At 43.1% G+C, this 16063-nt stretch overlaps 1 protein-coding gene across 10 annotated transcripts in view; it reads left to right on the top strand.

Moving 5' to 3' along the window:
* Nucleotides 1-16063, top strand: part of ZNF827 (zinc finger protein 827) — a 170262-nt gene that overhangs the window by 86057 nt on the left and 68142 nt on the right. For all 10 annotated transcript variants that reach the window (XM_032464360.1, XM_032464404.1, XM_032464355.1 and 7 more), the window contains 2 exons: nucleotides 4092-4331; nucleotides 6714-6771. In XM_032464360.1, coding sequence (XP_032320251.1) covers nucleotides 4092-4331; nucleotides 6714-6771 — 298 coding nt within the window. The remainder of the gene's footprint in view (nucleotides 1-4091; nucleotides 4332-6713; nucleotides 6772-16063) is intronic.

The raw sequence follows: 16063 nt of genomic DNA, 5'->3' as shown, positions 1-16063 counted from the left end.
GGGGGATGATTAATTCAACAGTGGTTATGTTGGGGCTCCCTAAGCGAGAGGGAGAGAGCTGGCCTAAGGACCAAGTAGGATTTGTAGCAGAGACCTCGCTCCCAAGTCAGGCTGCCTCCTGCGTCCTCGGCCAGCCGGCTGAGGTGGTGTTGAGTACGTGGAGGAGCCCAGGCTAGAACTTGGCAAGAGCTTCTTCTTTCTTCTTTGCCTTGGGTGTTGATTAAATGGGGGAGGGGGTTGGGGCATGGTGAAAACAAGAATGTGGCAAAAAAACTTTACAGCGGTGGTTTCAGTTGGGGTGATTTTGCCCTCCAGAGGGCATTGACAATGTCTGGAGTTATTTGCGGTTGTCACAGCTAGGGGGCTGGTGCTACCGGTATCTAGTGAGTAGAGACCAGAGATGTTGCAAAACATCCTACAATGCACAGCACAGCCTCCAACGAAGAAGTATCTGCTTCAAGTGCCCATTGTGCTCAGGTTGAGAGACTCTGTTTTAAAAAAAAAAAAGCAAGAAAACACTTGGCAATAATGCTAGTGCATGAAAAAACACGGACTATGGAAATATTTATTGAATTAGGTCTCACTTGCCCATGGAGATGTCAGTTTGAAAACTCTTTTCAGTGAGTCTGGAGTCTACCAGGTAGATTACAGATGATAGAGGTTTTTTCTCTTTTATCGGTGATCAGTGTTTTGTGCATTTTTGAAAGGTCAAGAGTTGTCATAAGAAAGAATAGAGAGCACTTCATGGAAAAATCATACTTGAAATTATCCCAAGTAGCTTTTAAAAACTGATTTCTGTAAATTCCATGGTGCAAATAGCCAGTGGTTTTTAATCTAGGGGCAAAGCTGGGGAAAAGTGGGCTTGGGGGAGATAAATGATGGAGCAGATTCTTTCTAGCTTTGCCCTTTATGTTGAGATTTTTTTTTCAACTAAATGAATCCCTTTCTAGTATTCCTTCGTTTGTCTTTGGGCCTTGGAATGACTTGCAGGGTTTAGAGACATCATTATGTATCCATGACACTGACCACACTGTTTATTTTTCCCAATACTAAGTAGTTTGAGGAGAGGGTCCTGTGTGTCGTGACTGCACCTGTGAGTGATCTAGAGGGGAGTCAGGGTCAGGATGGCTGTCAGGTCACCAAATCCCTAAGGGGGCAGAGAATGCAGTCAGTACCCAAGAAAGAATCAGATGGGCTGGAAGTAAAGGCAAGAAGCCAGGCATGTAACTTGGAAAGCTTTATATTCTTTGGGTTTTTTTTTTTTTTTTAAGCATGATTGAATCAATGGACTTGGTTTTTATGAGCTTCGCAGACATGCAGAGGGGAAAAAAAACAGCTTGGCATAATGGGGGAGGGGGAAGGGATCTAAATGAAATATAACAGTTGCCTGCAGTTTAGTCGCTGACAAAAAAGTCATTTTCGCTGAGAAGCATGTGTAATGTGTCAGGAAGAAAAAAGCACAATTAGTACACTTCTTACATAAGATCTTACTGATAGCGTTGTATTAATTTTAATCATTTAATTAAAAATACCACTCTGTCTTCTTTATTGCAAATCAATAAAGTGTGCATGTACTCGATTTTCACCTGTCTCATACTTGGCAAGGAAAGCACAGTTTCCTCTGAGCACCCAGCTTACAGCAATGAGATTTCCCCCCTTTTTAAAACTGACGTATAGTCAGTTTACAATGTTGTGTTGATTTCTGGTGCACAGCATAATGTTTCAGTCATACATATACATGCATATATTCCTTTTCACATTCTTTTTCATTATAGGTTACTGCAAGATATTGAATAAAGTTCCCTGTGCCATGCAATAGATCCTTGTTGTTTATCTATTTTACATATAATACTATCTCTAAATCTCAAACTCCTAATTTACCCCCCATCCCTTCCTAATTTACCCACCCTTTAATCATAAGTTTATTTGCTGTGTTTGTGAGTCTGATTATGTTTTGTAAGTTTGTGTTATTTTTTTAGATTCCACATATAAATGATATCATATGGTATTTTTCTCTCTTTCTGTCTTACTTCACTTAGTATGACAATCTCCAGGTCCATCCATGTTGCTGCAAATGACAGTATTTCATTCTTTTTTATGGCTAAGTAGTATTCCATTGTATAAATATACCACAACTTCTTTATCCAGTCATCTGTTGATGGGCATTTAGGTTGCTTCCATGTCTTGGCTGTTGTAAATAGTGCTGCTGTGAACATTTGGGTGCATGTATCTTTTCAAATTAGAGTTTCCTCCAGATACATGCCCAGAGATTTTCCCTTGTATATCTCTTGTCTCACAGACCAGCACCTACTTTAAATTGTTTCTTATTGTTTATCTGTCTGTCCGTCTGTCCATTCATCTATCCATCCATCACAAATTACCACAGACTTGGTAGCTTAAAACAACAGAAATGTATTCCCTCAGAGCCTGGGGGCCAGGAACCTGAAATCTGAAGATTCTCGAGGAGAATCATTCCTTACTCCTTCCAGTTTCTGGTGGTTCCAAGCAATCCTTGGCTTGTGGCTGTAAAACTCCAGTCTCTGTCTTAGTCTGTTCGGGCTACTGTAACAGAACATCACAGACTGGATGGCTTGTAAACAGCAGAAATTTACCTCTCACAGTTCCGAAGGCTGGAAGTCCAGGATCAGGGTGGCCCACATGGTCAGGTGAGGGCCCTCTTCCTGATTCATAGGCAGGTGACTTTGCACTGTGACCTCACATGGAGGAAGGGTCAAGGAGGCTCTCTGGGGTCTTCTCTACAAAGGCACTAACCCCAGTCATGAGGGCTCCTCCCTCATGACCTGATCACCTCCCAAAGGCCCCACCTCTAAAAACCATCACATTGATGATTAGGTTTCAACATACTAATCTTGGGGGAGGGACCCAAACATTCAGCCTCTGGCACTGGCTCTGTCTTCACATGGCCTTTTCCACTGGATCTGTGTCTTGTCTTCTTCTGTTATACAGACACTTGTCATTGGATTTGGGGCCTACCTGGATAATCCCAGATGAGCGCATCTTGAGATCCTTAACTTAATCATATCTGCAAATACCTTTTTTTCTAAATAAGGTCACATTCACGAGTTCCTGGGGTTAGGACATAGACGTATCTCTTTGAGGGGGCCATCATTCAACCCACCACTCTCTATCTGTGTATCTATCTATCAATCAACTATATACCTAAGTTCATTTTAGTTTTTGTGTTTTCTGGAGTGCTGAGGACACTATAGTTACTAATAAGTGCTGGCTGATTTGAGAGTGTGGCCTTATTTTAAAGTGACCCGACTCAAAGGCTGGGCTAATTGTCCCACCTTGTTTCAAAGGTCTCATTAGCTCTAAGGAGCATGTGCACATAAAGGCACTCCAGCCTCGCAAAGTAAATGCATGTTTCAGGTGAAAGACCAAACATTCAATAGCCACACCTAAAGCAAGAGCGGTCAGTGAATTGAACGGCTATTATAACTTATAAGATTGCTGTTTTTCTAAGTGTTAATCCGTGGGCTGCAATTAACGTCCTAGGTGGTCTTGAGTATTAACTAGCTCCCAGCAAGGTATAAATGTCTCAGTTGAATCAACCCTCCTTATCCTTTACTAATTTAGGTGACCCAGAAGAGAAGGAAAAAAAAAATTGATCAGAGCTTTAAAAATAGAGGGAGAAAATCGTAGTCTGAGTAGACTTGCTCTAGTTTGATTCACTGCAGTCGGGTACGTTGTAAAACAAGGACAGAGGTTTGCCACATTCTTTGTAAGCTCTGGGAGCAGCCTGGCAGAGAGGAAGGGGCGTGTGGGTGTGGTCGGGAGGCCCTGGTCAAGACACCTGGTTCTGCATCTGGGGACCTTGGCCTGGTTCTGCTGCCGTTTGCATGGACTTGGGCAAGTCATCTGATTCCTCTGAGCTCTGGTTTCCTACCTTTGCAAGAAACCGGAATGGGCTCGACCAGAAGTTTTTCAAACTGTGTTCAGTGTGCCTGGGGCGCTTTCTTCTAAACTACTCCTGACACAATCCTCGTGGTTCTGTGAGCAGAAGCTGGGTTTGGTCAGAATTAAGAAACTCTGGTGTTTTTTGTTCCTCTTCATTCACCTGCTTGCAGCGGAAAGCTACAAGGACACTCAGATGGTGAAGATTAAAGAGGAACCCATGGAGGTTGATATCCAGGACTCGCATGCCTCGATCTCACCCAGCCGGAATGTTGGCTACAGCACTTTAATCGGGCGAGAGAAAACCGAACCCTTACAGAAGCTGCCAGAAGGCAGGGTGCCCCCAGAGAGGAACCTCTTCAGTCAGGATATCTCTGTGAAGATGGCTTCTGAGCTTCTTTTTCAACTGTCAGGTACGTTTACGAGCGGCAAAAATGTCAATAACCGGGAGTCATTGGAAGGAAAGCCACTGTCACAAAGTAAAAACACCTGCGTTATAAAATTTTTTTAGACGGAAATCCGTTTTGTTACTTGAACACATATACTGCCACTCCAACGAACAGTTAATCAGATGCTGCCAAGTAGAACTCCTGCCAAACTTTCTTTAATAAATAGTTAAGAATCATTTGAAATTAGAACTCTATTCAATTCTGTGCAAATGATCCCTGTTGACTGGGCTGAACGTCTCACCTCTAATTTTGTTTAGGCAGTTGATCTGATTAACAGCTTTTTTTTTTCCTAATGTGCAAAAGATAAACTTCAATGTACTCCAACAGTGACTGAATTACCGTGAATTCCAAATTAGTGTGGTCAGAATTAATGAGATTTTTCTGCATCTTGCCAAAAAAAAAAAAAATCCAGGAAAAGGAAAAGCAAAAGACGAAACCGTGAGGTTTCTTTTCCAGCCAAGTATAACCTTAGTAGAACATTTGCTGTAAACCAACTTTTTCTCCTTCGAATATTTGGGATTTAAAGTGTCAGAATTAATGACCAGCTCAGCGTCCTGATAGAATACGGGAGGGTCTTAGTACCTAAATTCTTCCCTTTGTTACCTCTTTCAAGCTGCGTCTTCTTTGTCCTTGTCAAATGTAATATGCTATTACCGTTTTACCATGATCGAGATGGGTGAAATAGACACGTAAGGTTCAGATTTATGTAGAAATACAGATACTTTGTTCTTGATCAGGCACTGGCCTCCCATACTGACGTTTGGGCATCAGTACTGATTGTTACTAATATTTGATAAACTCTATTTTGTTATGGGTAACAAATTTAAAAACACCCATTAAATGCTTCATTATTCAAGGATTGACTCTTCTCCTCTAAGAAAAATACCAGAAAAGAGGAAAGAGGCTGGAATCTGCATGCCATCGTGATAGTCCCCCTTCTCACTGGCCTCAAACACCACCCGTAGCTGTGAAGCTATTGGTCGATGCTGAAAATAGTCTCTGGTTCTCAAACAAGGACCGTGTTTGTGCAGAGCCCAGAGAGGTGGAAACAGTTCATCAGTCAACTTAATAGGCCACATAGACCTTTGCAAGTTCCAAAAGAGCTTCTAACATGCAAGATGCTTTTCTTTTTCTTAAAACGGACTAAAAGCATCTCTCAAGACAATACAACTTTGAACATGATTTGGCAGTTAGGATTTGCACAAGTGAGGCCAGCGTGGTTCTTTTCAGAAAGTCTCTGCCTCTAACAGTACCTTATCATGGTCTACTATCAGCTAAAAACTTTGTGTCTGAGAGTTCTCCCCCTGGCACTGTCACTGAGTGCCTAGGTGACCTCAGGCGAGTCATTTAGCCCCAGTTCCCTGCTCTCTGAAAGAACCGTGCCTGCGAATCCAAGTTAACCCTCATTGTCACCGCTGAGTGGACAGAAAGGAGTTGTCCCCGCAAACAGGCACACAGCAGCTTTAGGCTAGTGTTAAAAAGCACCGGACAGCATAAATCTGTGTTTAAATTTTTCCCCAAATCCCGTAAGATGAGGAGTTTTTCACTTGCCCTGCCACTGAAATCTGAAACCCTTGTCGAGCTGGCCAGGTATCCTCCAAAGACTTAAAAGAAGCCATGGAGCACTGTGACAGTTGGGGCAGAATCCTCACATTTGAACTGGACGGGGAAGGCCAGAGTTCAGCTTTCGTGTTCCTGAAAGCTAATTAAATAATTTCTGACAGCTGGTAGATACAGACCTCAAGACAGAGTCAGGGAGAGTTTACCTCCTCTTGTCTAATGATATTTTTTTTTGTCCCTCGTGACATTTATCAGAACAAGCGCTCGATGCCTGTCGCACCCAGAGGTCTTATGGCTGTTTTTATATCCCATCTGACAAAGGGGCCTGACAATACAGAATGCTTAAAGGTTGTCATCAAGTCAGAAGCGGAACGGTTGCCCACAACTGCAGTTTTCATGCTGAATCAGAGGAAAGCAGAAAGTTTCAGCTGGGGAGAAATATACGAGAAATGACTATCTCTGTGCGCATCTGTGTGTGTCTGTGTGTGTGTGTGTGTGTGTGTTTACTGAGGCTTGATTAAAATCAGACAGCACACTTGTACTTCGTTAGTAACTCTTTCCCCTTGGATCGGTTTTTAATAAACTATTTCAGTAGATGCCACCGACGTGCTTTGGGTGACTGTCTTTACCGGTAAGATAGGAAGGGTCTGAATGTTTTAAAAAGAAACCAGAAGAAAACCACAAGAGAGAAAGGGAAATGTTGAGGGTGTTTTTACTGCAGCCTTAAAAACGCGAATTGAGTAAGCACCACCTGAGAGGTGTCCGTTTCATGCTTTCTCCTTACAGAAAAGGTGAGCAAAGAGCACAATCACACAAAAGAAAACACCGTCCGGACGACCACCAGGTAGGCAGCTGTGGGGTCCCCTCCGACCACCACCCCCGCCCCCGCCCCGCCCGGTGGGGACCCTCAGGCCCCCGTTGTGTGTTGAACAGCCGTCCTCACGCCGTTCTCTCCCACTGGGTTTGAAGAGTCACAACCCCTCCACCTCCGTTTTGTCTTTGAACTTTGGTGGAAACAATACGGAAAGCAAAGGACACCAAGGGGGAAGGCCACTCACAGTCATCAAACCTCTAATAGGCGTCACCTTCTGGGGGTTTCTCCTGATGCCCTTGTTTTTTATTCCTTACAATAATTTCGCGAAGGAGATACTACTCTCTTGGCAGAGGTTTTGTGGCCTGAGAGTGTATGTAGGCGGCACGGCTGTGCCTGGGAGCTGGGTCTGCGTCTCAGGAAAGCCTCCCTCCGTCTGCAGACCTAGGTTCTCCCTGCAGCTCTCTTCCTGAGTAGCTTTGCAGCTGTGGGCGGGTCATTGTCATCACCAGGGATACCCCAACTTTTTCACTCCCAGCATTGGTAGGAGGGCAAACATTTAAAAAGCAAGAGAAACAAGGTGCTTTCGAAACTTACTGGAAAGCCGATACCACTACCACCGATAGGTGAGGATGCTTTCCAGGTGCCAAAGGCAGTTGGAGGAGGTCAGCCAGGGCGGGTTGCTCTGTGGAAGAGGGCGGGCCGGAGCTGGCCCCTCTTCCCTAGCCCCCGTGACCACCCGGGCCGGAACCGTGGCAGGCAGGTGTCAACAAGCCCTGACCCCACCGCTGCGGAAGAGCTCAGAGGAGAGGCAGTCTCCCGCCTGGAAGGCTTTGAGTCAAGGGCCCTTGCTTTCCTGAGCAAACTCAGGTTCTTCCTTAGGGGAGCCGTTGATTGGTTTTGTTTTGAATTCCTGCCACTGAAGATCAATGGCATTTCTGTTTTGGATGTGATGCAAACTGACCTCAGAGCATCCTCTGACATGTGAATGGTACTCCTTTGAATCCTAACCTGAGTTGCTTTTTCTTTTTAATTCTAAGGATTGGAATTGGGGAATGGTCAAATATCAAACAATGGTTAAAACAGAGCCAGCTTGCTTCACACAGGGTTTATGTCGTGTTAGGGACAGAACCTCCCTCTAACAGAACACAAGGGTGATGCGAGCCTTGCTTCTGCACAGAAGTACACAAATGGGAAACGAGTCTTGGGATCTGGTCTGTGCCTTGTGTTGGGAAATGGGCCTGGGGGATGGAAAGGTGATTCTGTCTATTAAACTGGATGCCCAAATAGGAGACGTGAGCTACTGTAGATTCCTGCCTATCTTCTTCATGTAATCTTAAGGCTATTTATTTAGTATCTATGCTTGTGTCTGTGGGTCTAAACACATGGAGTTGGCCAGATGGGTAGACACTGAAAGACAGCAGACTGAAAATAATAAGTGCTCATTTTAATTTGCTTCCTGACATGTCACAGGTCAGGCTCTTTCAAAGCAGAGCCCGAAGGGGGATCTGGGGGCAGGTGTTGTACTGAGGGCATGCTCGCAGAGAAACCCACAGGGACGGCAGTGGGGCAGGAGAGGGAAGGAGAACTGAGCAAGGATGTGTTTTTCAGCTGGATTCTAGCTCCAGGTCGATCCTGCAGAGAATTCTGGAGCATGAATTACACCACAGAGTAAATCTTGCCTGCAACGGCGCCAGCTCTTTGTACCCCCTTATCACCCACCACCGTCAGCGGCAAATGTGGGTGTGTAGCCTCCCAGGTGAGGGGGCTCCCAGGTGGGGACAGTTCTCATTGTTGGCAGCCCGTGCTCCCAGCACCGCAGGGCGAGCGTGCTAGTGCAGTGAATGGGATGAGGGCGGGATCCCGGCAGCATCTCCTGTGGAGGTTTTCTGCCGGCTCTTTAGGATTACATGATAATATTTATATTACAGAAAGGTATGCTGCGAGACCATGTTATTTTATGCTTTTCAGGTGTTCTCTGGGAAGAGGTAAGGAGAGGTTTGAACTAGCCCCAAACCAGTGAAACGTGCCTCACGGCCTAAGTTGCCTTGGCTGGGACTGGAGCATAATTATAGGATAGAAGATAATTTTTTTTTTTTAGCCATTTGGCAGAAGACGAAGCGATCCTTAAATTCTCCTGTTGCTGGGAGCTTATGAGTAAGAAGAAATCCAAATCAGATCTTCTGCCCAAAGCAGAGGAAGAGGTGCCTCTCTTCAAATAGATGTCTCCTTTTACCTTCTCACCTCGTTACTTCAGGGGGAAGAGAATCATGCTGCTTTGTGCCAGGAAACCCTCTTTCACCTGCGTTAACTGATAGCAGAAATACGAGGGGGGGAAATGCCAACTCTCTCTCTTCATTTTTGATTCCTGGATACGAATACAAAAGGCACTCGTAATTTGTATGCACAAGGTCAGCTAACGCAGGTTATGTTCTAAGGCGTGATTTGTAATATTTTCCAAAAAGATTTACATCAAGCATCCAGATTTTCATCTCTCCAGATGTTTAGGGAACTTAGTAAGATGTTTGGTTAGTTATTAGATTTCCCAAGTTTGTTTTCCTGGAAGAAGCCGACTGGTGACTCATGATTAGAATCCTGGTTTGGAATCGTCCGTGTTTAAGAGTTGCTAGGTGCACTTAAGACAGCATACTAGTGAAGGGCAGCCTTGGGACTGCCAAATACCCATGGGTGCCTGAGCTCCTCCATGCGGTTCCCCTGGATATCTAGGGGAACCAGGGGAGAGGAGAGATGTGCAACGGTGAAGAAAGAAGCTCTCTCCGATTCTCTCCCTGTCCTTTATCATCCCACCGCTCCCCCCATAGTTTATCGTATCGACCTTGCCTCTCATTCCAACCGCAAGAACGAAGAAAAAGTGTAGCAACCCAGGAGGAAACACTCTGTAGCTTGGCATCCCAGTATGTGCTTACCGGTGGGATGTGAGGGTGCTGGTTTCCATGCCCCGGCACCAGGGCAGCAGGAAGCCCGTGGATGTGTGCACAGGTGACTCCCTATCCCCTAAGAGCTGATGATCACACCTCCCTCCTCATCCACTCCTCTCTCATCACGGGCTGTCCATCTGCGATTCTGCTGTTTGTTAATACCTCCATTATAAGATGGGGAGATATGGAAAGAGAAAATGTTGGACAGCATTCCGTGTTAGCCATTTTTGAAAAAAAGGTTTAGGTGAAGCTAAAGGTTGAAACTAACAACAGGCAGGATTCCGGATCAGTGACCCTTGACCTCATTTATTTAAAACCCTTCCAATGGAAAATTTCAAACATACAAAAGTAGAGAACATACCCATCACCGAGTTTGAACAATGATCAGTTTATGACCCATGTTGTTTCATCTGGCCCTTCCTTTTGTTCTTCCTCCCCCTAGATTATTCTGAAACAAACTCCAAACATCATTTAAAGAACTGGTTTGAGAATGCCTTTTTTTTTTCCCATCCTAAGAATTTAGACTCAGTTGCTTAAATTAGGATCATTTCCCAAAAGGAAAGGAGAAAACAACCCACCAGGGCACACACACCATGTGGCCAGGCAGAGACGTCAGTCTTCTTAGCAGCCAGGATGGTTGGATCATGTGGTCCTGCTCCCCAATGCCTTGACCTTACCCTTCCTCCCGCCCTTGTTTGTGCCCTCCTAGGGGCACCTCCACTGAATCAGTCCTTTAGTTGGAACGTCACTGTAAGTGCTAAAACTGCAGTCCTCTTTTGCCTGTTTAACCTTAGAGTCTCAGAAATTTAATCGAAGTGTAAAGAAGTCTGTGCACCGCCTCTGAGAGAGCACGTGGGCTAAGTGTTGTTAACGCCGTTCTACCTGACAGATGAGATGCGGAGACAGTCCTCCCAGACCCTTGAGAACAGAAGGACTGAATGCTTGAGACGAATACAATCTTGATTTTTCTACTTCCTCTCCCAGCACAACCCTAGGTTCTGCAGGGCACAGATACCCAGCTAATATCATTTGTACATGAAAATATATGAGGTGTGATATCATAACCAGATCCCAAAATTTAATGGAATAAAAAGAAGATCTACATCTTCTGACATGGACCATCACCCAGCCAGATGCTGGATAAGATGGAGATAGGAAAATGGAACTCTAGAGTAAGAACCAGATAGCTCCTGGCAGGTGAATTGGACATGCTCAATGTTGTGTAACACTGTGAACTTCAAACAAAGGCTGCCAAGAACCCTCTCTTGGTTATTTGTTCTCTCTCTTCCCATTAATATTTCAGTGTCCATGGGGATATAAGATTGCAGACCTATAAGAAAAACTTCTCACACCTGGCTTGCTTTATTCTGAAAGCAAGGAATTGTTTACCTGAATTGTGCTCTTCTCCATTGCTCGACAAAAAACAGAACTGGGAAAATCAGAAAGCTAGACTTCGTATCATGCTGTGCTTACCAACATTTAATTTGCCCAATTTTCAGAATTTGAAATGCAGGCTATTTTTCTATGATTTAGATAATGGCACTTACAATGTTTACTAAAAGACATATGTGCTTGGAAGCATCCAATGCAGAATTTTCCTGTGTGATGATTTGGATGCCTGTCCTTAAATATTTATGATTCAGTAATAGAAATTGCACAAATTTGTAAGAGCATGATGTGCTGCTTCAATTTGTGCAATTTCCCCCCTTCATTTTTTTTGAAGGCATAAGAGAACAATGCTCCATTCCCTTAAAAAGTAAAAGATTACATAAAAAGAACACTGGATTAGACAGCAGCAATTAAGAAAATAAACAGGAAACAGAGCAAATGAAATTGGTGATTTCTGAGTAGCTCTCCATATATTCTCTTTACCGTTTATATTTTGTAACTTGAAAATTAAATGCACAGAATTTTGTTTCTCAAAAATGGAAATTGCTACTAATTTCACGGAGTCTCTGCAGTTGGGACGTCCCGTGCTTTTTTGGTGAAGTCAAGGCTGTTGAGGGGGGCCATTGCAAATTTTCTTAAATGCCCTTCTTCAAGATACTGCCATCTGCTGGAATACTGTCATAATAAATATGTAAATCTTTGATGTCTCTAATGTTAAGTAGCCCCCACTCCACCCCAAGTGGGATGCTTTTGTGCAGTGCACAGCCTGCACCACTGTCTGCAGCTGCCCTGACACAAATTCTGACTGGAGAATCTTTTCATTGGCAGTCTATCCTTTTCAACTTATTTTTAAGTTTTCATTTTTCAGAGAAGTTAAAACTCATCCTTAAATAATGGATATTTTTTTAAAATACATATAGCCTTAAGCACCTTTGTGCATTGCTGCCATTTGAGGTTTTTTCCTGCTTATTTCACCAAACCTTCCTCAGTACTTATTCCTATTTGCCGTAGTCCTGTAGGTATCATGCCCATTTTTCCTCCCATCTGTGACCTCTCCATTGAGCCATTATCGTTGAGACAGTATGCTTCCAGAACTGTTTAATATTTGTTACAGTGAAGAGGCAATTTAAATCTCCTTCTCAAGGATCTGAAGAGGGCCGTGCCTCTCTTTTCTTCATTTCCATGGGCTCTCCCACCTTTATTTCCACTGGCTTACAACAGTGGTCTGTTTGTTTGTGTAACTCAGAGCAGTCAGGAGGGAGGTGTAAATTTGTAAGTCTCTGTACGTAGACATCCTCCTTTGACAGGTCATGCAGCGGTGACACGTGACATGTGGCTCAGGTGCTGGCTTCAATCCTGTTCTTCTAATCTGGGATTTTTGCTCAAGGGTATCTCCATGGTTGTTACTAGAAATGTCTCCAATATTCAAGGGTTGACCTCTGTCTAGGGTTGAAAGGCCCTCTCGGATGCTGCAGCAGGCCAAGGCCATTCGCGTTTCACTGGTGTTACCTACAGCTGCCACGGGACAGAGGGCCCTGCCTCCCTGCAGGGAAGACCGAGTTCCTCTCTGCTCTGCTCGCCTCGGCAGAAGCCCATTGTCCTTGTTTATGAATAAAGTCAGATTCCTGCGGGAGATCCAGGTTTTTCCATGAGCTGACATTTCATGGGTCCGGACGTGCAGGTTTACTTCCGTGGCCTGCGCTTGGCTCTGGCTCCCCGGGCCTGGCCTCCCCGCCTCAGCGGCCCCGACAAGGCCTGGCACGGTGCTCCCTGTCCTGAGAAGTTTCCTGGCTCCGCGGTGGATGAATGCTCGAGCTGCAGCAATGGGAATGGTTCCTTGAAAACTTGGTGTTAGGTTGTAAGGATTGGCCTGCCTTTAGGACAGCCCTCAATAGAAGGCATTTGGAGAAGAAAACTAGAAGATGTTGCCAAAATATATTTCTTCCTAAAATGCTCTACTTTTCTTCTACACTATTTTAAACAGCCTTTTTCTTCTGTAGCTTTGAGCCTTCTGCAACTGCATTGACGGATATTAATGGGCTCAGAATTTAGATACAGTTGCCCCCGCCTGTGTCTTTTACAACTGCCTTCAAATATATCATCCCTCATCTTACTCTTTAAAGACCAAGAGTCTCTTTAAAGGATCCCAAACTGTAAATCTTAATCCTTTTTTTTTTAAGTTTTAAAAATAACTTTTATTTCTGGAGACTATAGGAGAAGAAATAATCGCTTACGATCAACCCTGCTACCCAAAGGCAGCCACTGCTAAAGGTGGTGGTTTGTATCCTGGCTGAATTTTTATCTGTTTATAGATGTATACTTTCCTATTATAATTGGATCCTACCACTTACACAGTTTTATAATCTTCTCTTTGACCTACTAATATATTAAGAACTTCCTTCCATGTCAGTTAACCTAACCCAATGTTATTCTTTTAATGTTTGCATGTGTCGTAATTTATTTAATCAGCCTCCTGTTATTGGATAGCAAGGGTTTGGTTTGGTTTGGTTTTCCCAAGTTGTTGCTAATATAAACAGTGCTGGGATAAACTGACTCAAAAAAGCATTCACAGTTTTCAGGCTTTTGCTATGAATTGTCTACTTGACTTTCAGAAAAGGTTGAATCTGCAATTTTACCAGAAGCTAATGAGAGAGGAAATATTTTACAGGTCTTTGTGCTTTATCATTAACCTTTCTTTTACCCATTGGGAGCTTAAAAATTATACCTTACAATTAAAACTTTTTCATTTATTGATTCCTCATGATATCCAGCATTTTGTTCATGAGGAGGCATTTTTATTTGCCCTTTGGTATTTTTTTTAATTGGCATTTCTTATTTTGTCTAGTGGTTTGTCTGAGTTGGACTTTTTGCTTGATTGTTGATATTGATTTCAAAACAAAGTGGAAGTGGGGGGAGGGTATAGCTCAGTGGTAGAGAGCGTGCTTAGCATATGAAGTCCTGGGTTTAATCCCCAGTCCCTCCATGGAAAATAAAGTAAAAAAAAAAAACCTAATTACCCCTCCAAAAAAACCCCAAAATAAATAAATTTTTTTAAAATGGAAGGAATAATGTAATAAACCACCAAATCTCCATCCCTGCAATTGGACAAATATGGGCCACACTTACTTCACCAATATTTTTCTCCTTAGATTTAAAATCACAACTCAGACGTAACACTCATTTCCCCATTCTTTGATATATATATGTACCTCTAAAAAATAAAGAATACCATTGCACACCTTACAGAATTAACAACATGTTCAATTGATATTTGATTGCCAAGAAGATTCTATGTGATCAGCACCAGCGGAGTGTGCAGCCATGTCAGTGATGAGAAAGCAGCACACCTCGGCTTTCTTGTCACCTCCAAAAATTAAAGAAAACTTAGTGTCTGTGCGGGCAGCAGAATGATGGAGTGGTCTTGGCTCTCCATCTGCCCACAAGCCCCATTTAGAAACCCGCTGAATCTGCAATGCCATCTCCATTTGTAGATAAATACCCGGGCTGAAGCTGGCCAGCGTATAGCGATTCACTGACGTTTTACTCACAACAGTCCTTCTTTCTTTGAAAATCTGTCCCCAACATGATGGATGACCGGGTCTCCAGGCCTAGCCCACTGGGGTCAGAAGAGGGCTTCTCTGTTGTGTCCCTTTGAAGCCTGAATAGGGAACTTGCTGTTTCAGACGGGCAGGGTTGTCTTCAGGTCAGAGGCTCGCAGTCATCTGTAATCTTGGCCACTCTGCTCCACCCCCATCCCCTGACCTGCCACCCAGGGTTCTTTTCTTACAATAAGTAAATAAATAAAATCATTCAAGAATAGGAGTCCTCGGGAGGAACAGTGAACACAAGTGCCATTAAAGCTGTGGGGTTTTTTTTGGTACAGATTACCTTTTTAACCGAGGACAAGAAAGTTAACAGGGAAACTGGCATTGACTTTTTATATAAAATATTGATATCTGGGCCCATTTCAGAAAAATCAGCTAAACAATCTCATCCAAAGTGAAATTGAGGGGGAGGATATAGCTCATTGGTACAGTGCGTGCTTAGCATGCACGAGGTCCTGGGTTCAATCCCCAGTATTTCCTTTAAAAAAAAATGTAAATAAATAAACCTGATTACCTCCCCCTTCTCTCCCCCTCCCCCAAAATTAAAGAAAAACAAAATGGAATTGAGGGTCCAAGTGAGAAGTTAGGATGACCATGTACTGTCTGAAGTGGCATACAAGCGAGATTGCTCTACTGGAGCAAAGGGACTTCCGAGGGTTGTAAAGAGTGCTCAGAATTCTTTTACAAAAATCAGTGGAACTTAGCATTTAGTGTATTTCAAATGCAATCATTTATAAATATGTTACAAAACAGATAGATATGTAAATATATAAAAATAAATATTAAGCATCGCTTATTCCATTATAAATTATTAGCAAATAAATTAACCAAGGACAGTAATATTTGAGGAAAAAAAGCACTACCTAAAAATGAAGAAAACTGCATTGATCATGAAAATTAAGTTGAAAATGGAATAATATTATTTGATCTTTTTTTTTCTTAAATGGAATATCTAAAAATAAAGCATGGCAATGCTTTTGTTACTGAGTTGTAAGCAGATTTTCGTGCAGGCTATTCTAGCTTTTCAGAAGGTTTCTTCTGACCTTAAAGTACTCGAGGAAATGTTGAGAAGGTAGTTATAACTAACTGAAATATTTCCCAATTCCTTGTCTTTGAATAATGCCATCTTTCCTATTTGATAAGTTTGAAAAGCTTTTTTTAAAAAAAAGCACACAGCGCTTTTTGTTCTGTAACAGTCTGCTCTTATTAGCAAGGTCTAGGTTTTGTTCATAGAAAATGTGGCTTGTTCTAGTCTCCTTTAGTTTCATGATCTATACGTGGAGCTTCCATATGGAAGTTACCTGTATCCATTCCAGTCTGCAGCATTCCTATTCCACGTAGTCAGAAAGTCTTGGAACTAGAGTCAGATTTATTCTCGGAATAATGTAGTCT

This window comes from Camelus ferus, chromosome 2 (genome assembly GCF_009834535.1).
Source record: "Camelus ferus isolate YT-003-E chromosome 2, BCGSAC_Cfer_1.0, whole genome shotgun sequence".
Classification (NCBI taxonomy): domain Eukaryota; kingdom Metazoa; phylum Chordata; class Mammalia; order Artiodactyla; family Camelidae; genus Camelus; species Camelus ferus.
This window is presented reverse-complemented; position numbering and strand designations above follow the sequence as displayed.